Genomic DNA, 25482 nt, shown 5'->3' with positions numbered 1-25482 from the left:
CATGAAGGAACCTTTTAAAAAACAAAAAACAAGCGCGTCCATGCTCACAGGTGTACACACGGGTGATCACACCCACAAACTACACCCTTTTTGGCTCCTACCTCAAAGCACACTGTGTTCTGTTGATCTTATGTGCTGCACAATAATGTTTAATATTTAGTATTTACTGTCATATTCCCATATATCATTGTGATGTTGTTTATTCTATTACTCTTGTTCTCTTCTGCTTGTTTTCTTTTTTCTTTCTCAGCAGGTGATCCAGGTGATTGATATATGCATTTTTTTTCTCTGCCCGTTCTGTTGGTTTTTGTCTTTTGCCCTTCTCCCCCGTCCCTCTTCTCAGCTGTTTTTCTTTCCCTCTTTCTTTCTCCCCTTCTTTCCCCCAGTCAAGTCTGTCCCGTATTCAGTAAGTGAAAATAAAATAAACAATAAAAGGTGAATCAAATGGACCATTACGGCAAGGCTGGGATGGTCAATTTGGTAAAGTAAATCCGTTGGGCATCTTTCTTTGCCTTTAGACAACAATTCTGATGGCAAAAGAGCCAAACTGGACAGGCAAAAAAAAAAAAAAAAAAAAGAAAAGGAGGAAAACTGTGGACAAATATACTAACATAACAACATCAACTCTATAATCACACAGATCAGATGCTTGAAATATTTACCTGAGACTTGAACAACAGAATAGTTCAAATCTTCACCCCTGACTCCCAAAGCTGCATGTTAAATTTGCAGATTAGGATTTGTTTCTCGGGCACAAAACTCACATTTTTAACTAGAGAGCTTCAACTTTTACACAACTTTACACAGATTAAAACACTGAATCAGGAATAATGTCTTCCTTTTGATCTGACCACAAACTACAGTAATTATCTTAATTACATTAATGCTTTCCTGCTTTATTTGGAGCACAAGTGTCATTCTTTGCAGGTATATTTTATACAAATGACACATCAGACTCCCCTCTATATGAGTGTGTATCGACCCTGGAGAAAAGACCCTTTGTCCATCCAGCTTACAGAATGGAAACAGTTATGCCAGGTCAGACAGGCGAACAGTCGAACAACGTTACACTGTGGCAGTTTACCTGCACGCTGGCTAGAGAGACGTAGACTCTTTACTCCGTCTCTCTTTCTTTATGCAGTTTGCTTTGTGCAAAGAAGACACTTTTTTCTCTGTTTGGTGTGAATGGTGGAGGAGAGATGGGGACATTGTAAAGGTCATAGGTCAACTTAGTTAATTAGAAAGCTAGTCCGACCCATTGACAGCTGTTATCAAGGCTAATTTGGCTGGCGCTGATGCTAATGACAGTGACCTCAGGTGACCCTGCCATAGTAATGCTGGACAGTTATAGCAAAGGTCACTCTCAGCTTTGTGTGTAACGTTGTATGAGGGTGTGTTTGCATCTAACCATTTTTTTTTTTTTTTTTATTATGAGACACTTTGTCGCTTTTTCTCCACACACGTAAATGCCAGACGTTCAAAGTACAGAGGATTTGTTTTGAAGTTTTAGATGTGGGAGTTTTAACATGTTGATTTATGGATACCAAAAGCCATTTAATGTTGAGCTCGGGGGATTCAGACGGCTTTTAATAACAGTTCTTACATGATGAATTTTATCTTTTGTAAAGTGGCTGTCACACTTTGAAAAACAGGATTGATGTAACCCCAAGGTGAAACTGTTCGTCATGTACTGCAGTCAGGAAACATGAAATGGCTAAATCACAGTTTATCTCCTGACTGTGCAGCTACATGAAGCAGTTTTCACAGTCACTGCTGATCTGTTGTTCATTTTGAAGGGTTGCATTGTTTTCAGCTCATTATATCCTCTAACTTTGTTTTTATATTTCTGTCAACATATTTACAGTGCAGACCTAACCTGCTACTGGCTCCCTGTTAAACCCAGAATTAAGTTTAAAATCCTCTCATACAAGGTCCTGAATAATCCGTCCCTATCGAGTCTTAAAGACCTCACAGTACCGTATCACCCCAACAGAGCACTTTGCTCTCATAATGCAGGCCATCCTGCGTCATTTAAAGGTAGAATGGGAGTTCGGATGAACCTTTTTGATAGAGGTGGATCAGGTGACCCTGAATCCACCTTTTGACATGCTGAAATAGGCTTAGGCTGCTTCCCATGATTCACTGACTGCTTCTTATTTTATTTTTATCTATTTTATTTAGAAAGCGGGGCAACATATTAATGAACATTTAAACAGATGTAAATATGCCAGATTATAGCCTTTGGCTAATTTCCATCTGTAGACCCTCTGGCAGGTTGGTGTTACACACATGTTAGTAAAAACATACAGAGACACTATTTACAGATCATGTGACAAGGACAAAAACAGTGATCACATTATATTAGAACAGACAATGACAAGAAGAGTGGACACAGAGGACAATATAGAGAACAATAACGGAAACACATCAATTATATTGCACAAACCCCAGTATTGCACATGCCCTGACTGTCCTGATATTGCACTGACCCATTACACTAATAGTTGTTTCCCTTTTTGTAATACACTAACTCTTTTTCACGTCCAATATAAAGCATGATTATTAAACATGGTCACATGTTTGTGTCCCTCAGCTGCCCTTTTAAGTGACTCTTAAACATGGGGAGACTTTCCCTCACCGACAGTGGAAGACTATTCCAGAAGCTCACTCCCTGATATGACAGAGCATCTGTGAACAGGTGCTCCGTCTAAATGTCAGTTCACAATCACCTCTCACAGTGGCTCGAGTCAGTCGAGACCCGGCAACACTGCTAGACTTTTGTTTAATAAAAATCACTCATTGGTGGAGGCGTCAGACCATGTACAACTTTGTATACTAGACAGGCAGATTTGAATAATTTGAAATTAGTAAAATTTAGAAACTTGTATTTATCTAAAATTTAACAATGGTGATATGAAAAAGGTTTTTTTTTATCTAATATTTTCAATGCTCTTTTGTAGCACACTTCGATTGGCCCAATAGCAGCAAAGCTCATATAGTAATACAGTATTCAATATGAGCCAGTATCATAGAGTGCAGGAATGTAATCGCTGCCGTGTCTGTAAATGATGTGTGGATATGTCTAAAGTTCTGTATATTAACATTTACAGTTTTCACTATTTTTTTAACGTGTTTTTAAAGGATAATTTAAAAGTCTAGTAGCACTCCCAAATACTTAAATTCCATTAATTCCATTAAACATTAATTAGTTCTTGTGCACCCAGGCGAACTTTTACTGCAGCCACGGTTGTTATAGGTTTACTAAAAAACATCGATATGCCATTTTTGTAGATCATGTAATGCCAATGAAAGCATCATCAGCAGTTTTGGCTTGTGTAAAAATTACCGTATCATCAACATACATAATCATTTTTGCACACATTGGGCAGGTCATTTACATAAAGTGAAAATAACAGGGGGCCTAGAATTGAACACTGAGGGACGCCTTCCGTACAGTAAAGCTAGGGTGACTTGTAAATTGAATTGTAAGCCCAGGGAGCTGCTGTAGCCAAGGAAGCAGTGATGGTGTTAGCCCAGGGAGCTACTGTAGTCAAGGAAGCAGTGATGGTGTAAGCCCAGGAAGCTACTGTAGTCAAGGAAGCAGTGATGGTGTTAGCCCAGAGAGCTGGGGTTTTTCTCTGTATGTATTATTGTAGGGTTGACCTTACAGTATAAAGCACCTTGAGGCGACTGTTGTTGTGATTTGGCGCTATATAAATAAAATTGGATCGAATTGAACCTTTCTTGCTAATATTAATTACAACTCAGCTTGTAGATGTTATGATCCTGAGTCTGACAACTCAGTGTTTTGTGTTTCCTTATATTGTTCTATGTTCTTGTTTATTCTGGTTATGTCTTTCGGTAAGGTTTGTCATTTGTTAGGTTTCTGTTCTGAGCCTACTTGCTCCCACTTCTCTGTGTTCCTTCTGTCTGTCCATGGTGTCACACTGTCTGCTCGTGAATCTGTCTGTTAAGTTCAATGCCTTGTCTGGTTCTGTGTCTGTGAGTTTCCTGTTTTATTCTGAAGGTCTCTGTCACATGTGAGTGTTCTCAGCTTTATGTCTGTGTCTCGTTAGCCCTGATTTCTCCCAGGTGTGTTCCCCTCCTCTCTCCCATCCCATAATTAGTCCTGTGAGTATTAAAGCCCTGTGTGTTCTCCTGCCTGTTGCTGGTTCCTCTTTGTTGCTTCCCCGAGTCTTCCTGCGGTTGTTCTGGTTTCAGGTTAGTTGTGTTAGTTTTCCCAGTTTAGGTTTCTCTTAGGTTTTGTTTTGTGCCTGCTACATTCCGGTTTGTGTGTCCATCCTTATTAATAAAGCTCACTTGCATCTGAAGCTGCCTGCATCTTGGGTCCTCTATTAAAACTCACACGGCTTGCCCTGCTAGCCGTGACAGTAGATGATTTATTTTTTCATTTAGTTACATAACTAAAACTAGGAAATAATGTCAGTATTATTTTAAACAAACATTATAGACTATAATTGAATTAACATCAGTGATCTTGGTTTACACACGTATCAGCCTTTGTTTAGTAGCCTGGCTCCTTTTTCCACTAAAGTTTATCTTAATAACAGCCAAACCAGAGTTTGACATTTTCTCATGAGCAGGAAAGCTTTGTTCTTCAACACAGCCTGCACTGGTGTAGGCAGGCTTTCTTCTTGTTTCTTCACCAGGCTTCTTGAAGGACAGTCGAAAGATCTTCTTTGCTTGAGGTTCAAGCTCTGGGGAGGTCAATCCATTATTGTTTTCTTTTTGTCACGTAAACCAAATGTCCGCAGTATTTAAAACCTAGTTCAGATTAATCATGAGCCTCATCACATTGCCACTCTTTGGTTTTAGAAGTGAAGAAGACTCCCTTTTGGATGAGAGGTGAAACGTCTTCACGGAACCTAAAGAAGTCTGTTGGATTTCTTGCTCCTTAAACTTAAACCAGGACCTGGATGAACCGACACAGACGTGGTGCAACATCAGCTGCATACAAAGAGTTTTCTGTTTCATTTGTGAACATCCATTTTTGTTGTTGTTGCAGTAAAACTCAGTAAATGTGTTGTTTTGTTGCAATACTGACACCATTTAAAATGTTATGACAGTGAAGAGTAGCACGCTGAGGTTGTAATAATCATCTTGTTTGCCACATAACCTGGTGCAACTGTTAAATTAGAGCCAGATCATTAAATTAATATTTGATTTAAATCTATATGATGCTTTTACTAAGAAACATACTCATGCATAAGCAACACGTTCTCACTCCAAACGCGTAACATCTGATGCCATGTGACAAATCGTCGGTATGTTACGCTTTCAGCCCCCCAACACGTTCCTATGTTATGCGTTTGAAACAGAAGGAAACATGAGAACCATTTGGACTGAATCTACAATGTACATTTATTTTACTTTCTCATCATGAATTGCTTTGGAAAACACACAAGGTTAGGCATGAGGTTAGGGTTAGGGCTGGAATACATGGCTGGAACGTGAGCTACCGCCGGCAGCATCCTTCTATTGGATTCCATCCACAATCGGGCACGTGTCATGGGGACGCGGAAGGTTACCTTTAGCTTTCCCATGGAACGCCTCAGGATGTGATAAATCGTCGGCATGCTGGCATAAAGTCTTTATTAGATAACTGTTTGAAATCATTTTTCTTCAGCTTGTCTCTCTCAGTGCACATGCTGCCTCTTTTGGATTTATTTCAAATGTAATCTTCAGTGTTGTTTAAATATTGTAGATATGAATCAGTTTAAATACATGTAACCAACTTTCCGTCTGACATGTTTTGTGTACTTGCTGTCTGTGGCTTCAGCCATCCATGACAGCGAGTCTGCTGCAGCTGTTGCATGTGTGTAAAGAGTTAAACGTGTGTGTGCAGTATGAGCAACCAGTGGGAATGCTGCCAGTTTCAGTCGTCCTCCAGGGCAGAAACTGTGGAATGTGTTTGAGGAGCAGCACTGAGGTTTCTCTAATCACTTTTATTGTTCCGCTGATCCTGATCCACCAGGCTCACAAGGTTGACTGTTGTTCTTCATACGTCTGCTCTTTAAATAGATTTATCTGGCTCCAGGATTTTCCCTCCCACAAACGATATTTCATCATTCTCTGCTTTCTCCCTTATGCACGACACAAATGACTCGGAGTTGCTGACAGTGGCCAGTTGCCACCTAACAGCTTTGAACATGCAGGACATGAGTGCAGAGTGATTGCAGAGCAGAGCACAGTAACAACAGAGCAGGGAGTCGTGTTGTTTCTGCACTTTCAATCTCTCAGTAAGAACTTAAACATTGTTCAAAGAAAGATCATATTAAAAAAACATAACACAGTAGCACATGGATCAAGATGATTGTGAGCCAGTCACAGAGGAATAAAAATAGGATGGAAACGTGTTTGTGGCTAGGAAAGTCAGTGTTCAACCTCTGGGCACCAACAGTTTCTGATAATAAATATTCATTGACATTGACGTTTGCATAAACGCTCAGACTAAGACTACATGTGTAAATGGAGCATTTTTAGAATGAAAGAAGCATGTCATGGAAGAAAATAGCACACAAAGCTCTAAACAGCCAATGCATAGATAAAGAATGCCTGTGCCTGTAGATTAGTGCCACAACTATAGTTAAACTTCTTTGCAGATACTGTGAACTAAAGAAAAATCTCTGGTTATAACCACAGAATAGGGCTGTGCGATATGACCAAAATCTCATATCCCTATATAAGATTTCTATCGTCCCGATAACGATATAAATCACAAAAATGTAACATTTTCTGTAAATTCTGTGAATCTCGGGCAGCTCGTATTGCGGGAAGTGTTTCCAGCTGGGTGTCGTGTACCTGGAGTAGAGTGTTTTAACCAATGCATGAAACGATACATTTTTAGACATAAGTTGTAACGGCCGTTGTTTTCTTTGTGAATATTTATTACACGGCGTGCTGCGGGGAAAAGCCTGTTCTAACGTTTGAGTCTAAGGACTATTTTTTAGCACCTGGCGTCTCTTTTTTACTTCTCATCCGTAAATAATCTGCTCTTTCACGTGATTCAGTTTATTTTGAAAAGTCTCAACAGGATCTTGAGCTTTATTGTGAAAGGTTTATGTGGAACATAAACAAGCGGACACGCGATGCTGTTACCATGGTTGTTGTTAACCACGACGCATAAAAACAGGCGCCTGTAGTGTGGTTATATTAAATATAAGAGAAAGAGAGAACTTTAATACACCACGAAACAAACAATAGCGTAAAATGAAACGATAGATGTTTTTATATCATCATCCGATATATATCGTTATATCGAACAGCCCTACCACAGAATATATACATAGGTTGCAACATGTGTTACTGCAACACTAGCATCTGTTACTGTGACTCTTGTGACCTAAATAACTGCAGAGAGATATGATAGAAACCTAATGCTTCCAATACAAATACTCCATCTACATTTGATAAAAGGTTTCAGCGTGTACACTCATTTGGTGTCTACCTGATCTTCTCCCAGTGTCCTGCTCTCATGCTCCCATGTTTGTGTTACCTGTTCTTAAAGTTGTCTTTGTAATTGTCTCTCTGTTTTATGCTTTTTTTCCAGCCCTCTTGGATTTCGGCGTGGGGTCCTAACAGCAACGATTCGTCGGTGCGTCCAGCTCGCACACGGAGGCAGCTGCACTTCAGAAATGAGTGGGCAACATGGAGCGGCTGGTCTGTGTGCTCACGCACCTGTGGGGGCGGAGCGTCTGTGAGGTCACGCACCTGCATCACAAGGTTAGCACGGGAGAAAATGCGGACAGTTTTCAAAATTTTATGCGACGTTTCAGTCAGACTTTTTTTTTCAGAAAAACCTTCATAGATATTTTTGAAGGGATATGAAATTTATATTTTAACATTTTTAAGCCACAGTGTTTCCTACTGTTCTCTTACCTAATCCTATACATCTCTTTTATTTCTGTGTCCCAGGAATCCAGTGGGTGGACCATGTGCAGGAGATCCCAGACAGTACAAGATCTGCAACACCAAGGTCCTTTCAACAAAAAGGCTTTTGGTCTTTATTTAAAAAAAATACGCACACATTTTATGCAAACACTGTAGAGCAATGGCTAATGTTTGATCAGCGACTTTCAGGGTGTGATCTGGAATTTCACTGACAGTTTAACCTGCGTCTGCACCGCGGCGGCGGTCCTGCCACTGTTTGCGCTTCATGATAAAGCAATAATGTGTCTCTGTATGCAGAGTAATTGTTACAGTGTAGCAATCAAAACGGTTTCACTGAGAGAGTTCAAAATCAGGTAGAAGGTTCCCTCAATGTGAAGCCTATATTGTATGGCATGGTCGTAACAAAGGTTCATCCTCAAGGACGTCAGGGTGTTGATGCTGTGTGTCTGTGTGTGTGCAGGACTGTCCCCCTGGCTCGGAGGATTTCCGAGAGATGCAGTGTGCTGCCTTTAATGACAGGCCGCTGGTGGCTGGCAACTCCTTCAGATGGACCACCTTTCATGGAGGTCAGTGAGATGATTCACCCTCTTCCTACTTAAGACTTCTTCAGTATATGTTGTTGTTTTTGTTGTGTAGTGAAGAGATCAGTTTTGGATGTAACTAGTCCCACGTGGCTTGTTATAGAGTCACCATATGAATGCTGAGACAGATGGCTCATTTATGCAATGTGTGGTTTTTATATATGTATGAAAATTTTCTAAGCCCACAGTTTACTCTCTGCAGGCATCATTTAATCACCAGATTGAAGGAAAAATGGTTTTCTTTCAAAAGATGCTTCCTTGAAAGCCAGCGAACGTTCCTATTCGATCTACAGGCCTCTGAGGAGAAGAGTGATATCTAACATGGATTGAAAGAGAGACTTTTTTCTATGTTGTCTTCAGAAGCACGTTTTAAAACTAGAAAACACAAAAAACCCTGCACACCAATAAAGCAATTCCTGGGCACTCGTGGCTTTTAGACCAGATATATTTGAAATACAGTTTTTCTACTACTTGTGGGCATCGTGATGGGACAGATGGCACCACACTAACACCATAAGCAGCCTGCTCGGTCCTAACACTGAATTTAAACCACGACTGTAAAATGAAATGGTTTACTGTAAGGGGACTCATCATTTAGGCGCAAAAGGAAGTCAGTTTCCCACAGTTTGACTGTGTCAATATGTTCCCTTCTTTGTTAATCATACATAACAAACCACAAATCTTCAATAAAACCCATCAAACAAGTTAGTGCGTATCAAAAATCCACAGTGAGCTGAAAAGTCTATCCTAATGTGTCTTTTGGGCTTAATCTGTGTAGAATATAACAAACTACAGCAAAATGTCTGGAGATGAATTTAAAAAGTGTTCCCCAATAACATTCAGAGCCTCGATGAGCATATAAAACAGCGCTTTTTTCTGTTTTCCAGGGACTCAGATGTATAGCTCGTGGATGTGCAGAGACTGTGTTTTTTAAGGCCCATACAGACTGTAGCTAAACAATAAAAAAGCTCAGCAGCTGTACGCAGCTGTAGTTTGTGTGTTTGTGGCAGCCGTGTAGCTCGCACATCCTGCTGTGGCCTACTGGAAGTTAAATCCCAGGACTTTGTTGCTGTTCGTTCAGTTTGCTCTCTTTCTCCATGTTCTGGTTGTTTTTGCTGTTCAGTCACCTCCCCCGCTGCCTCTTTGCTTCACCTATTTTCCCATAATATTATAATGAGCCACTGACTGAATATCTTCTCTGCCAGGCTCTAACCCCTGTGAACTCAGCTGCTTGGCCTTGGGTCACAACTTCTACTTCAACTTTGGCCGAGTGCTTGACGGCACAGCCTGCGACAAGGACTCAGGAGCAGTGTGTGTGAACGGACGCTGCCTGGTGAGTGGTACCCGGTCTGTGTGTGTGTCAGTGTTTCCTATGTTTACCGCATAGAAGATTTAAAGCAGACCTATTATGGATTTCCTTGTTTTCTGTCATAAGCAATGCCAGATGCTTATGTTGAACATGGCCGAGGATTCAGATACGAAGGTCAGTCTGTTTCAGGTATTTTTTCCTGCTCTTGGGTCAGTATGATGTCACAGAGAGGGGATATTCCTAATATGGGCACTTGATTTTCACACCTGTGACTGGACTGCAGATGTCACGTCGGGTCTATACCAGGAATGCAAAAATCAGGATATTTTCTCACCACACTATAGTCTAAAAGTTAAACTATTTACATGTTTTAAAGTCATTATACAGTAATTTGATTTTATATGTGGATGCTTTGTGCCAAATTGAGAGTTACGGTTAATTTTTGTTCCTTTTCTACTAAAAAACAAATAATTTCACTTTTCTATCAAATAAATATTATTTGAAGAGAGTTACGTGTCCATTCAGTCATCTGAGGTGCTCCGACACTCAGTCACATGTCTATGGAAAAAATGAACAGGAGCTGTACTTCTGGAAACAGAAATCCTTAAAAACTCATCCAAGCTTTCAAATGACGGCGATGTCAAAAGAAAACTGGCCCGAGTCTCTTGTGCCTTCAGCTCCACTCTGTTGAGGCATAAGTGATGTTGACCAGTCTCACTGGAGCTCTCTGGAGAAGTGAACTCCATGCTGTGCGTTTGGACCACAGTTCTCTCATCAGTGTAGACTGCAGCCTTCAGTTAGCATTATGGCTCTGCTGAGCTCTCCACAATCCCACATCTAGCCTGTCCCCTTCTCACCTCTCCTACCCTCACACGGATGGGGACTGGGTAGGAAACAAACGTGTGTCTCATGGGTCCTGGAGCCCGTGTGCTGTTGGGACATGCATACATAACACTCAGCAGACACATCTGCTGCAAGGGAGGACGCTCACTGCTGAAGCTATTTTTACACAGCCCACAAAGGATTAATTTGTGTCTGTGTTTACATATGCTGCATGTGCATACGTGTGTATTTGTGTGTGAGCATGCTCACATGTTGTGTGTGGCACATATAAGAGGATTTATGGGCCACAGACTTGTGCTGGCCCAGGTCAGAGCTGCCCTGGGCCTGAAACAAGAAGCAGATGCAGCCTGCAGCTCGTGGAGTCCTGCAGGTAACAAACTGAGTTCAGGCAGGTGAACACATGAACACAGGACCGTATGTGTGCAGTGTAAGTGTAGATACTCCTTCACAGCTAAAACTGCGGTGTTTCTTTAATGTACACCACACAAAATTATCTAAACTCTTTTCAGTTTAAGAAATTATTTCATTCTGCAATTACTAGCTATGTTTTAGCTGCTCCCTAGTCACAGCAGGCAGCACCACATGTTTGATTTTACCCTGGATGCCCTCCTGATCCAACCCCAAAGTGGGTTTATTGTCTTTGGCTGGAATGGAGAGTCCATCGGGATTGGCTGGTTTGTTTTCGCCTGCCTCAAGTGGCCACTTGAGAAACTGCAGATTTTGATACTTGATTAGTTTTGACTTTAAGAAAAAGAATAGTTTTCTCTTCAGCTGTGGAGGTTACCAGTGGGAAAGCTGTCATCCTTTGGATGACATAAATGATTAAATTACTGATTCTGATTGTTCATTTCCTGTTGAACGACCAAACAGTGAACTGACCGTATCAGTTCTAGACTTTAGAAGAGCTGCTCAGCAACAACTTCAACCATTCAATTTGTCAATCTGCTTTCATGCCTAAATGTCACAGCATCCATGTCTTCTTCTGTGCAAACAGATCATGTGTTTTTAATTAAATAGGTTCTCCAGATTATTGATCTCTAGTGTGGGAACCTCTTTGATTGGGTTGTACAGCAGAAATGGAGACCACAGAAGAGCGCAGCCACTGTCGTCTTTCTAGCAACAGATTCTTCACACACCATAAAACATCCTGCTCGTCTTCGCTGCTCTTTACTCTGGCATTTACAGAGACGACTCCAACCCACACTGCCCTGTTGAGGCCCTGGGGTACAGTTTTTCCACAAAGTAAATGTTTGTAAGAGCAAGCAAATGACAGAGAGAAGCAAATACGAGAAAGAAAGGAAGAGTGAAGAGAGCTGAGGCCCGGCAGTAGCTGGAGGTGACTACATGGCAAAGAAAAGGCCAAAAGAAAGGTTACTTCTCAGCAGAAAATGCACGCTGTTAGGAAAAACAGGAGCGACATTAAGTCAAAGCAAACTGTCCTTCTCAAAGCATTTGTCTGTGTTTATCACAGAAACCTGGCTGTGACTTCATCTTAGGCTCAAAGCAGCAGGTGGATGCCTGCATGGTGTGTGGCGGACACAACGCCACCTGCCTACACCACAAGAGTGTGTACCAGAGCAACAGTCTGGAGGCAGGTAGGAAACACACACACACACACACACACACACACACACACACACACACACACACACACACACACACACACACACACACAGAGTAATAAGGACTGAAATGCCAACACAGCGTGGGGATATTTCCAGTCCCCCCTTTGTGTTTTCCTACCCAAATGCTATTAGTCATTCAAGCTCAGGGAACTGTTCCCTGATGAAGTGAACATTAACCATGGCAACACGTTTACCAAATAAAAGCAGTTGGCTGCCTTCCAGGAGGAATCGAGCTAACAACAGCTACAAAATTACAGTTGATTCAGGAAAGAGGAGGAAGAACACAAAGTTCTTTGGGCCATTCTGGCTCGGTGCCACCACATCATGTTCTACCTTCATCAGCACTTGTACTCGAGAGGATAATGTGGGCTATGACTGCATGCTGGGAGGAGGTTTTCAGAAGCTTGTCTGCCTGTATGCTCTATCTGAAAAGAGAAATAACAGGTTAGAAAACACAAGTATTCACTACTTAAACCCGGCCAGCGAACAAACTGTTTCTAACTCAGTTTACTTTGAAATTTAATCACATCAAAATGTATTTCAATTATTAAACAGAGCAAAAACAAAGCAGCAGGCAGAGCTTGGACTTGGACACATGTTCTTCAAGTTCATCTCCAGCCTCTTGACTTCATCCTGCATCTGTGTGCTATGTTCCCCCGTATACTGCAGACAAACCCCACACACTGGGTTGCAGTATTATACTGCATTGTTTGCCCTGTTTAATTGAATTAAGAATTCAAATGTCAATGTAAGTCATCAGCTGGTGAGCAAACCATGGAATAGTCTGTGTATACAGAGGTCAAGACTTCATAGACTTCATAGTATTGGTATTTAACCAAAATTCTTTTTGCAAAAACACCAGTTGCCATCTAGTGGCCTTGCACGTTTAAGGCACTTTGGCTACATTTTGATGTGATTTTTGGCAGCTTTTGGAATTTGTTGGCTGCTTTATCTTCAGAATAGTTACTTTTTAACTCATGTGAGTTTGGAGGTTTGTTTAGGGGGCATTCCTATTCAGCTGGGAGCATTCATCTAATGAATGGAAACCTCAACATAATACAGAGCTTTCATGATATTCTCAAACATTAATGGTCTGAGAATAATAGATGGAAATAAACAAATAATAAGCACCAGATTCTGGGGAATTAAACCTAATTACAAAGTGCCTAACACCTCAAGTGTGTCACTTTGGCTCTGTAACAGTGGTTCTCTCTCACAGCTCATTGTGTAGGGAGACCAGAGGTGATAGATGAAGTCCTGGCCCATAATGGCTCAGACTGAGAAAGAAGAACACGGCTGATAAAGGCTGCTTTGTTTGGGTGACTCAGCAGCCTCCAAGGGCTCTTTTTCCTTTCCTTCACCAGTGGAGGGAGGGCCAATGGGGCAGCACGAAACGGTTCTTTCCAAGCTCCAAATGCACATGGCCCCGAGCTCATCGCTGATCACATGCCTGCCACTTTGACATTTCAAAACACTATATCATCATAAAGCCCTGCAGATTCACCTCGAGAATAGTTTTTCTCCGAAACTGGTGAAAAGAAAAACCAGAGTGAGACACTCTTTATACGTCATGATAAATGAGCTTCATGCTGTTGATGCTTTGCGCTCGGGGACACACCTGAGACTTTTTCTATTTCTTGAAGTATCAGTCTGTAAGGAATGGTTGGGAGTTTAGAGTCCATATTTCTTTTTCTTTGTGCTTAATTAGGTTTAATATTACTGACATTACAGATCCCGTTTGTCTTATAATGACACGTTACAAACCATCGCCTGCAAGTGTACAGCAAGCTCTTTTAAAAGCTATAATCATGTGATTAATAATCCAGGTTTTCTGTGAGTCACTGATCACAGAGCACTTACTGACTGCTCAGTTACACAAAGGTAGACCCTGAGTATCAGGTGCACAGTACAGTCTGAATGCTTCTAAATATCTATTATGTTTGAAAAATGACAGAATGTATCAAACTAGGATAATAGTACAGTCAATTGTCTGGAGATGTGCAAGTTTATAGCCTTTCAAATAACATTCAGTAATGCATAGCAGGTTTTTGGTATCCACCATGTGACCATTTAGAGTTAAGGGTGGGGTTAGGATAGCATCCACAGCATTTTGTGGAATTTTCACATACATAAATGAGAAAAAAGTTCTAAATGACAGAAAAACATTAAGATGTTTAAAAAATGTTTAAACTTTGTGACTGCTTGTTTAGCATGGCACTAAAATGGTAAATTGACTGGTTCTAATAAAGTGGTAGTCTAGTAATCTGATGTTGGTGATTTAGTTTTTAATAAAAGAGTTTAAACAAGTAACTGAGGGGTTGATTTCTGTCAGGAGGCTGGTCTGGTCTTGTAAGATGACTTGAACGTGAAGATGCTTTAACATTACAGACACATCCTTTTTTTGGACCGTATATATAAGTAAACACTTCAACCTGCAGACTGAGCCATAACTCTCTCTGCAATCCCAGAGGCAGATGTGGGATTATTGTTTAACCAACAAGCTTCTTTTAGATGATTTCTAGGATTTTCTTGTTTCCTGGCTTCCTGGTACTTTGTATCCAAGCTTGCTGTTGGTGTTGTATTTGTGTAGTTGATTGGAAAAAAAATGGCCTTTTCTGAATGTGGTGCAAGAAATCCAATTAAAACCAAGCTTTTACTCTCTCTGTCAGGCGGGCCTTTTGGATACAATGAAGTGGCCATGATCCCTGCTGGAGCAACTCACATCCGAGTCACTGATAACAGCAGGAATTATCTTGGTAAGAATCCGTCTACAGAGCCGCTTTTTCTCCCTGTCTCTCTTTTACACACACCAGGCCTGCTGTGCGTTTGACTTTCAGCTTAATTCCATGGCAGTCTCTTTGCATCACTGTTTCATAGCTGCAGTGTAAATCAGTTTTATAATTCAGGTCTACACATGCTGTGGCTTCCTCTCCCTGGAGACAGTGGGCTTGACGGTCCCATTTGGTTTCTGGACCCTCTGAACGTTTCCCAGGCAGCAAAATAACCAAGGGCATCTATTCTCATCACAGTTTATGAGACCAAAATAAAACACGCCCTGAAACAGAATGCGCTGTTGTCTTTAAAGAGACCCTCATAAAGGCTTTATTTGACCACTTGGTTAAGACAGGTGAAGGTACTTGTTTCCATCCATGTCATGGAAAATCTCTCCCCTCCAGGAGTCACTGCTGCCATATATAGTCAGGCGCCATATTTCTGCTTCTGGCATCCGGCCTTTGCCTCAACTTCACCCACTGATAAGGAAACATAACTGTTTCCTTTGATGTCGAAAGACATGCCAGTCTTTCCTTCATTCTCATGACCTGTTCTTCCCTTGCACAGCCCTGCAGAATGGACGCTCCCAGTTTTTGATTAATGGAAACTGGAAGATCAGCGTTCCAGGCGAGTACAGTGTAGCAGGGACTAAGCTGGTTTATCGGCGCTCAGCAGACACCTGGGAAAGCTTTGAGGTGCCAGGACCCACCCAGGAAGACCTTCATCTAATGGTAAGAATATCTGAAGATGCTGGAACAGAACAAATATATATAATTCATTGTGGTAATGTACAGAACCAAAATGAGAAAAAAGTTGTCTCTGTCCAAATATTTATATATATTTTATAAATCAATTACATGTCTGTTTTGACACTGAAGACTTTAAAGCAGTGGCGTGTCTAGAAAACTTTTGTTGGGGGGGCCAGGTAGGGGCACAGATTTGGAGAAGGGTGGCAGATGTAATTGGCAGATAATGTTAAAAAAGAATTCTGCCAACCGTTAACCATAATTCAATAACCCTATAAACCTAATAACCGAATGCGCTTTTAACTCTTATTAGAATGAGATTTTAACCACTACAGAGCAAAGTCTTTAGATACTGTGTTGATAAAGTAAAAGAGATACAATCAGTGCTTTGTCAGTGTTTATTCAGCATTCAAGGACAGCAATATTTGCATAGTATTTTTACTGACATATAGTGCACATATGTTTTGAGCAAAAGCATTTTTGTAATATTAAAATATGAACATTTTTAACATTCAATTGGCAAATTAGCCAATGCAAAACTTTATCTGCCTATTAAAAAAAGAAGATAATCTTCTCACAAACTGGTGTTTGATTTTGAAACAGGAAAAAAGTGGGGAAACAAAGGAAAAGACTAACATTTGAATGAAACCTGAAAGCAAGTAAATACTTTCTATGCCTTCTTTTGATAATGTTTTCAGTATAAATTGTGCAAAAATAAACTTCTTGAACTTTTAATATGAGTCTGTTACGTGTTAGGAAGACAAGAAGTACAAAAACATTTGTAAACAGCAGCACTTGGAGTTGCAAAATATTTATGTTTTGAAAGTGAACATTTACTCAAGTACCTTGACAATATAAACATCCCTTCCTTGCATTTTCCTTCTCACACATACCTTCATTTGTAGAACTCACAGGTGACAGTGATGACTGCTGCTCAGTCCACCTTTCCCTGACATTGCTCTCTGCTTCTGGGTGTATTTTAGCCTTCTTAAGAAAGAAATTCTCAATATTTTGAGATCTTTTCATTCTTTCTCTTCTTTTATCTCTACTGGTTGGCCCTGAAGTAATAAAGCAAAAACTTATGTCACAAACAACAACTTTCCTGATGTATGACCTTGACTAGAAGTCAGGGATGTCAAATTCTGGCCCTCATGGACCCCTATCATGCACGTTTTAGATGTTACCTATACCAACAGAGCCAATTCAAATCAAATAATCCCCAAACACCTAGTTGTGCAGAAGTCTGTAAATGATTCTTTAAATCAGCTGTGTTGAAGTATGGAAACATCTGAAACCGGGAGACCAGGAGCCTTGAGATCCAGAACTGCACATCCCTGCACTGAACATGGCACAGGGGTGATTTACACTCTATTCATAACATGGAGCTGGCAGATAGGATAAGTAATGAGAGAAATTAGATAGACCGCACAGTGTAGTGTAAGTGCTGCGTTATGGTAAACTTTAGTAATATTGATGTATAAAGAACAACACTGGCTGATGACGAAGTACAGTCAGCTGGCATGGTGACACTGCCAGTATTAACCTGCAACCAAATCTGCAGCTCCACACAGCAATGTTACGACTTGGATTATATCTTATAACTCATAACTCTTATGCTAGCTCCCCCCAGCAGCCTACTGTCTGAAATATGCGATGGCTGCAATAATTCTTTAACTGTTATTTTTTCCTTGGTATTCTAATTTCACCGAAGTTTACTAAACTCAACAAACTTAATATTACTTACTGGGACATTTATTCTCTCATTTTCTTTTCACCTCATTTTCTCATTTTCTGTGGTGCCGTCTTTCGTGCTTGGCTCTCCTTCCTTTGCTAACGTGATGCTCATTAGTGATGTTCGATTCAATACTCGAGAATCACTTTACTGACTCGTGAATCATGATTCACAAGCCCAACTGACTCACTGACTCATCCCTGTTGCTGTTAGCAAACTAATTTCATTAGTAGAAATATATCTAGCTTATAATTAAAATTGTGGGGAAAAAAACAACAGCCAGTTTCTTAAAAAAATTTCTGCTCTGAACTGGAAGAAAAAACCCTGAGTAGAAGCTCACATCAAGACAATAGCTCCTCTGTTCACAGTAGCATCGCTCTGCTAACATGCTAACAGCACATTTGAGTTACTCACCCCCTCCCTTCACGTGCTGAATCGTAGCGTAAGCCAGTGGTTCCCAAACTTGTTTTGCTGGGCCCCCCTTTGTTTTACATGAAAAATGTTCGCGCCCCCCCTGGCGCGCACACGCACAAACACATCCTCCAACCACACGCCCATATTTTGCACCATTGCGGTTTATTTCACACCTCAAACATTTAGTAAACAATTAAGCAAATACAAGTAATCTGCAATAAATTACAGGTAGTAATAAAATAAACTACTGACTCTTTTACGCTACGTCCACACCTACACGGGTATTTTTGAAAACGCAGCTGTTTCGTCCACACGTAAACGGCGTTTCGAATCACCGAAAACTGAGATTTTTTTAAAACTCCTTTTTTGCGTTTACGTGTGGACGAGGAATACAGAGTTCGACACGCAACGTCAAAGGTATGTGCCTTTTTTTCACGTCAGCTGTGCGCCACGTTATTGTTTACATGAGAGGAATTGCAGAGTGGCAGATAGTCAGATTAACAGTATTTTGTCTCTATCTGCAGTTTTTACAGGCTTACATACACACACGCAGTTACTGTCCCTCTATTTACAAAGGCAGAGGCGTCACGGTGTAATTATTTTACATGTAGTTGTTATTTTCCTGTGTAATAATATTCAAAATTGCTATCAATACATTTTTCCAAAAATGTCTCTGTGCAAAATGGGTTCAAAAACATAAACAGCTGTGGGATGCTGTTTGTCCGGGATTTGAACCGAGGGAACGAATCGTGGCAGGATCAGCCTGATATTATTTGTATCCCACTGTAACTTTACTGTATAAAGAGCTAACATCTCCAACATGTCAGGAGTAGTTAGTCATTACAACAAGTGTTTGTGAACTAAAAATCAAGAATGTGGGATACTGTTTGTCCGTGATTTGAACAGCCCAGCGCTGCTCTCGACACAGGGAAACCAATCCTGCAGGGAGACCTACCTCGGCACTTGTGCAGGTGAAACCATGCTTCACCATATTTTCTAGTCTTTGGCTTAGAATAGAGTTGGTTTGGAAACATATTCAGCTATGCTTCATCTCCTGCTTTGCGTTCCTGTGGGCGCCCCGTGCTAGCAGTGTCCAAGCGTTGTTGTTTTTTTCCCTTTTCATACCGTACCCCCCCCCCCCCCCCCCCCCCGGCAATGGGTTTGTTTGTGCAACACATGCACAATGCAACATTTGCAAGGCAGTTTTGTCTTTTCGAGGGGGAAGCACGTCCAATATGAGAAGACATCTCAGTAGCAAGCACCCCACAACAACAACAGCACAGTCAAAACCCAGCTACTACCATTGGACTACCTAGCAGCCAGCAGCAGGAGCAACAATCTTCAACAGCAGCATTATCAACAGCGGTCACATCACCTGTTTATTCCAGCAGCACATCAACAAGTACTCAGCAAGAGAATACAAGCACACACACAGCAGGGCAAGGACAACAATCAGCAAAAAGAAGACAGAGGCAGTCTTACATGGGAGCATTTGTGTCAAGGCCCATGATGCCACTTCAGCAGAGCAAGGTTGACCAGGTTAAAATGATTGCCCAAGATTTTCAGCCCTTTTCAATCGTTGATGACAGAGGATTTAGGGAATTCACCAAGGCACTTGATTCTTCATATGTTCTTCCCAGTAGAAGTACAGTATCCAGACAGCTGATGCCCGATTTGTTTCAGAAGATAAGAGCTGATGTTCAGGAAAAAATCAAGACAGCACCTGCTGTGTGCTTAACAACTGACTGCTGGACCTCCAGCACATCAACAAGTTACATGTCTGTTACATGCCACTATGTGACCAAGTTTAAGCTGCAGTCAAACTTGTTGGACTGTTTTGAATTAACAGACAACCATACATCTGAAAACCTGGCTAGAGAGCTGGAAAGGATTGCAACTGAATGGGCCATTATGGAAAAGATAGTTGCATGTGTAAGTGATTGTGCAGCCAATGTCAAGAAGGCTGTGGGTGACATTCTGCACTGGAACCATCTAAATTGTTTTGCACACATTTTGAATTTAATAGTCAGAAAGGGAATCCAGCAGTCTCAAATTCAAGAAATTATCAGAAAGGTAAAAGCAATAATTGAATATACACGCCGCAGCAGAGTGGCTTCTGCTAAACTGAGAGAGACACAGCAGCAGATGGGACAGCCCCAACTACGACTGAAGAAAGATGTGCCAACCAGGTGGAATTCCACTTATTACATGCTGAAGCGGATTGCAGAAGTGAAGGATCCCCTCATTTCCACCCTGGCCTTGGTGAATCCACAGCTGCAAACCCTGTCACTTGAAGAGTGGGAGATGGTCAAGGAAACCTGTGAGGTCCTGCAGCCTTTTGAGGAAGTGACTGTGGAACTGAGTGCCGAAAGGTATGTTAAAATAGTTTCATAATACATGTATATATTTCATGTTGTGTCATTACATTTGCCTAAACACATTTTTCAATTCTTTCCCAGATAATAGCATTTAAGATGTTTCTTACAACAGCTTACAATTAAATGTAAACTGTGAAATGGTTTTCTATGACAATGTATGCTTAATGCACTGCACTGCAGGGGCTATAACTGCATTAAAACGCATGGAACTACAGTCTTTCCTTTATTTCTCCTCAACAGGTTTGTTACTGGATCAAAAGCCATTTTAATGGCAAGAGGGCTGCAGAGGGTTACTGCACACAGACAGAGAAGTCCTTCCATCTATCAGCCAATCCGCAACATGGTAGATATCCTCATGGCAGAAACTGTCAAATGGCTGGGGGGGATCGAACAAGTGAGCCTGCTTACAGATGCTACACTTTTGGATCCCAGGTTCAAGAAGCATGCATTTTTGCATGATAGACATGCAGAAGATGCTGTAACAAGAGTTGTGGAAGCTGCATCGAGGTCCTTAAGACCACTGCCACTGGCAACACCCAGCACAGAGGAAGGAGAGGGTGTCCCACAGGCCAATCCTTCCACTGAGACAGTGCCTGTGATTTGGGCCGATTTTGAAAAGCGGTTTACATCACTGAGGCCAGGAGTCCAAAACCCCTTCACAGAGGCAATGCTGGACCCCCAATGCTGGACCCCCTGGAGTGGTGGAAGTCCCGTGCCACTGTCTTCAAAAAAACCTGCGATATTATGAAGACGAGACTCTGCATAGTGGCAACTTCCGTTCCATCAGAGCAGATCTTTTCAAAGGCAGGACAAATAATTACAGACAAGAGGAACCGTCTCAGCCCTGGAAAAGTTCGGGAGCTTATTTTCCTCAATGCCAATCTGTAAGGGACAATTAATTTTGAAGTGGACTAGTACTTTTGAACGCTTTAATCTGTGAATTTTATTTATTTTTATTTCGATTTTTGATTTTGATGATTCACATTTCATTTCTATCTGTCAGAAATTTCATTGATATTCTATTGAAATAAAAATAAATGTTCCCTTTACAACTCTTTATTTTTTTGCTCTTTTTTGCTCTATAAAAAAGTTGTTTTTCTTTTTCAATCACTCATCTTAGCAATTGGGTTTACATGAAAAGACAAACAAATTAAGTTTGAGTGAAAATGTACATTTTTTGCACTCTCCTAGCAACTGACTCAGTGACTCAAATGACTCAAAACACCCGATTTATTTTGGTGAGTGACTCATTCAAACTCGATTCACTTATTGTTTTAGCTTCGGGGTGGCACCTGGGGTGGCCAGTCTGGTTGGGCTGGACACGCCACAGCTTTAAAGGTAAAGGTACCAGTACCATAATGGCTGATGTAGCTCAGAGCCAACTGGTCATCTGTCCCAGTTTGTAACTGTTGAGGATTAACCACATAAAGCATCTGGGCAGCAGTTTGACCAGACTGTTTCAGTTTTTGTTAAATGCATGCGCATTCCCAAATATATGGAAGACTTCTATAATTAAAGCACTTCCCAAAAGCCCTTGGTGACTTTCATCTAGGTGCTTTAACTTTTGACTTGTCCTGGCTAAATATGTGGCACAAGTGGTTAGTGAACATCTTACCTCAGCTGTAGTGGATCAGTCGGATCCTTGCAGTTTGTATATAAACCACAAAGGGGCACAGAAGATGCAACATGATTTTATTTAATACAGCTGCATGTCACTTACAGTAAAAAGATGCTATTTGTCAATCTGACTTTAATACAACAACAACAACAAGACGGATTCAATGGATTAGAATTTGAACATATTTCCAGGTGAGGACTGAGGAAGGAGATTGGAATTCTAACTGATAATCCATTATTAGTTGATGTTTAAGGTTCACAAAATGTGAATTACACAGTCTCCAAAGGTTGATTCTGTTCATCTGGACGTAGCGTTTTCAGCTGGTTTCAGTCATTATGCAAATGTACTGTTTATAAGATTGGAAACCTGCAGTCAGCTGAGACTGAAGAAGTCACTTGGATGAGTGACGAAACGTTTCTCCCACTGAAAACGTCCAGATGAACAGAATCAACCTTTGGAGATTTACTTACCTGGATGATTGAGCATCAAGACGGTGAATTACACAGGCCTGATGACAGGTCCTTCAATTTCTGGTCAGTCTGTGGGAGTAGCTTCAAGTATCTGGGCACATGTACTGATAACAAGATGACTAACAACAAAATAGAAATGAGAACGAGGAAGCTAGTCAAAGACTTTTTCTTGGAGTTAGCCCAAACATTTTGGAAAGAGTATATGTCAGCTCGGTGAAAGAATCCGGTTACTGCAGATAGAAATAGAAATCTTCCTTTGGCTCTAATGGTCCTGACTGATAGCTTGCTATTTTTCTTTTTCTCCATGCCACTCTGAACTGTTCACTTGTGTGCAGGTTCTGGCAACAGACAGAAACCCGGGGATTGAGTACGAGTATTGGCTCCCACCAGACCAGTATGCTCTCTTCCACGGGAGGAGGAGCCCACTGCGACAGGCTCACCATACTGCCAGCTACCTACCCTGGAGTCAGCCCACTGCTTCAGCCACAACCACCACTACCAGGGTTCCACAAAACACCCCCCGACCTCACTGGTGTAAGGCCCATATACTCTCTTTAATTCTCGTGAAACAGATTCATACATTAAACCATTAGTTTAGTAAGTCAGTAAACTGTAAGTCAGTCAACCTCTCAAACAACCTCATGTTACTTAAAGCTCAGTTCAGGTTGAGAAGAAATTTTAGGCTGCCTTTAAAAACACACAAGTACCACATTAAAGAAATTTCTGCCAGTCATTCCTGTAAGGGGAGAAACTCATGAAAGAGTGTGCCGTCAGCAACATTCAGACCATCTGCCCTATACTGAGCAGATACTTACATGAATACAGTGTTTTTATTGTTTCTTTAATGATAACAGCTAAAATGGACTTTGTGCTATCTTTCCAACGTCATAAATGCTGCCTTCTGTGGTGTTGTGCTGTGGATCTGTTACCAAAACCAGACAGATTCATTGTGTCATTCCACAAATACCTACAACACCATTGGTCTTTGGTTGTCACTTTTCAGTAACTGAATGCTAGCTATGATGCAAAGCAGTGTTTTCTCATCACCAAGTATTGTACATACATGTACAGCACTCACTTACAAGTGTTCTCTGTTCACTTTATATTACTGGGCAACGAGCAGTCATCAGGGAAATCCAGGTTACAAAAAGAAAAAGAAGAAAACTAAGGCTTTGGTCCTGTGCAGTCTCTGCAGTCTGCAGTAATAGCACTAAACATTTACAGTAGTTTATACTCAGTTTACATGGATCACCATCAGACTCTTTGTGATCTGTGTGACGGATGGATTTATTCCAGAAACAGAGGCTGTTTCAGCCACATGCAGAAACAAAAATAACCCCACACGGTTATGCTTTGAAAGTAAAAATGCAGCCGAATTATTCAGTGGTTAGTAAAGCTCATCTACAAAAAAAATTTCAGTTCAATTGCATTTATATAGCGCCAAATCACAACAACAGTCGCCTCAAGACACTTTACACTGTAAGGTCGACCCTACAGTAATAGATACAGAGGAAAAACCCAACAATCACATGACCCCCTATGAGCAAGCACTTTGGTGACAGTGGGAAGGAAAAACTCCCTTTTAACAAGAAGTAACCTCCGGCAGAACCAGGCTCAGGGAGGGGCGGGGCCATCTGCTGTGATTGGTTGGGGTGAGAGAAGGAAGACAGGATAAAGACATGCTGTGGAGGAGAGAGAGATTAATAACAAGTGTGCCATTAACAGCCATTTAAGAGCTGTATCTGTACAGATGCAAGTGCTCACTTTAAACCGCAGATACAGAATGTGTGTAAAAATACAGAAAGAAATTATAATTTCTTCTAATCACCAGCAGGGGATGAAAAACAAGTTTGATTCTGCACAAATCTGAGGCTGAAAATGCCTGTTTTGCTACATTCCTCTGTTTTTTCAGGAATTATGATGTGTTTATGCTCTCAGGTGCTCGTTTGAAGTCAGACTATAACATGTTATTCATGTTCTATGTCCTTCTGAGACACAGCCTATTCATTCATGCCCTCTGCAGTAGACACGCAAGTCACAAAAAAACACAACTGAAACAATAGATGCTCCTCACTGACTTTATAAATTGATAAAGCAACGCTAATGATGCTAAATTAACAAACAAACTTGTGGTAATGCTGAAAATAGCAGATTGCTGACCACTCTGCAAAGTACTTGAAAATGCAGAAAGTACACATTTCTGAGTAACCTAATGAATATGTAATAAATTACTTTGGACATATTTATGCATCTTTAATCAGCAGCATGGGATGAAACTAACTCAGAAATATTGGCTGAGTGACTCCTTTCAGAGATAAATATAAAGCCAAGATTAGCTCATGAGTGCATTTTATTGTCTGACAGAGGAAGTTGTCAGACGAGTGGCAGCAAACCTAAAGGCGTGCACACAGCACCCTTACAGAAGTTCTAATTCAGCTGAATAAGTGAAAACACTCACAGTGGATGAAGGGCTGAAAAGAATCCATGTTCAGGTCCCATTTGATTTTAAAATAGTTTATCTGCAGGCTGGCCTGGTTGCTGCTGAGAAACACAGCTGGTGTAAGTTTCAGGATTACAGTACACAGTACACATGTGTTCAATCTCTCCTTAAATATTCACATGGGAATCTGCACTGAGCCCGAGGAGCCATGCCTTCTTGTCAGACTCCATCCGACCCTGCAATAAATCTAAGTAGCCTCTCTGGAAAACATTTTCCAGCAGGGGAATTTCTGCCAAAAGCAGAACTCATATCATTGACAGAAATAGTATTTTGATTGTTTATTAGATAAAAACGGGACTCTTCAGGTCGCAATGATACATAATAAAGTCAGAATGAATTTTTTTTTGCCGAAGCAAAACAGACTGTATGATGCAGGTTTTTTATATATTTTATCTTTTACAATGCCAGGTTTAGTTTTAGATATGTAATGTGAAGTTGAATAACGGAGACACATCGTGGATTTTTAAGCTGCTCTGTCATTTCTTTTTTTTTTTCAATCATGATCTCTTTTATTGAGAAAGCAATTGAACATAACAGTAGTATGGCATTGCTTTCACATTTTTTAACTTATAATTGAAAGGGG

The 25482-nt window shown here is 40.9% G+C and overlaps 1 protein-coding gene and 1 long non-coding RNA gene across 3 annotated transcripts in view; both read left to right on the top strand.

Moving 5' to 3' along the window:
* adamtsl5 (ADAMTS like 5) overlaps positions 1-25482 on the top strand; it is a 64509-nt gene that overhangs the window by 34705 nt on the left and 4322 nt on the right. For both annotated transcript variants that reach the window (XM_004566358.6, XM_004566359.6), the window contains 8 exons: positions 7571-7743; positions 7936-7996; positions 8372-8477; positions 9698-9825; positions 12116-12239; positions 14939-15025; positions 15609-15772; positions 22735-22933. In XM_004566358.6, coding sequence (XP_004566415.1) covers positions 7571-7743; positions 7936-7996; positions 8372-8477; positions 9698-9825; positions 12116-12239; positions 14939-15025; positions 15609-15772; positions 22735-22933 — 1042 coding nt within the window. The remainder of the gene's footprint in view (positions 1-7570; positions 7744-7935; positions 7997-8371; positions 8478-9697; positions 9826-12115; positions 12240-14938; positions 15026-15608; positions 15773-22734; positions 22934-25482) is intronic.
* LOC143419322 (uncharacterized) lies at positions 4178-5756 on the top strand. Its single transcript, XR_013099274.1, has 3 exons — positions 4178-4221; positions 4643-4726; positions 4837-5756. It is a non-coding gene; the product is annotated as an uncharacterized LOC143419322 (long non-coding RNA).

This window comes from Maylandia zebra, linkage group LG1 (genome assembly GCF_041146795.1).
Source record: "Maylandia zebra isolate NMK-2024a linkage group LG1, Mzebra_GT3a, whole genome shotgun sequence".
Lineage (NCBI taxonomy): Eukaryota > Metazoa > Chordata > Actinopteri > Cichliformes > Cichlidae > Maylandia > Maylandia zebra.
The sequence above is the reverse complement of the archived record's forward strand: the minus strand, read 5'-3'. Positions and strand labels throughout refer to the sequence as shown.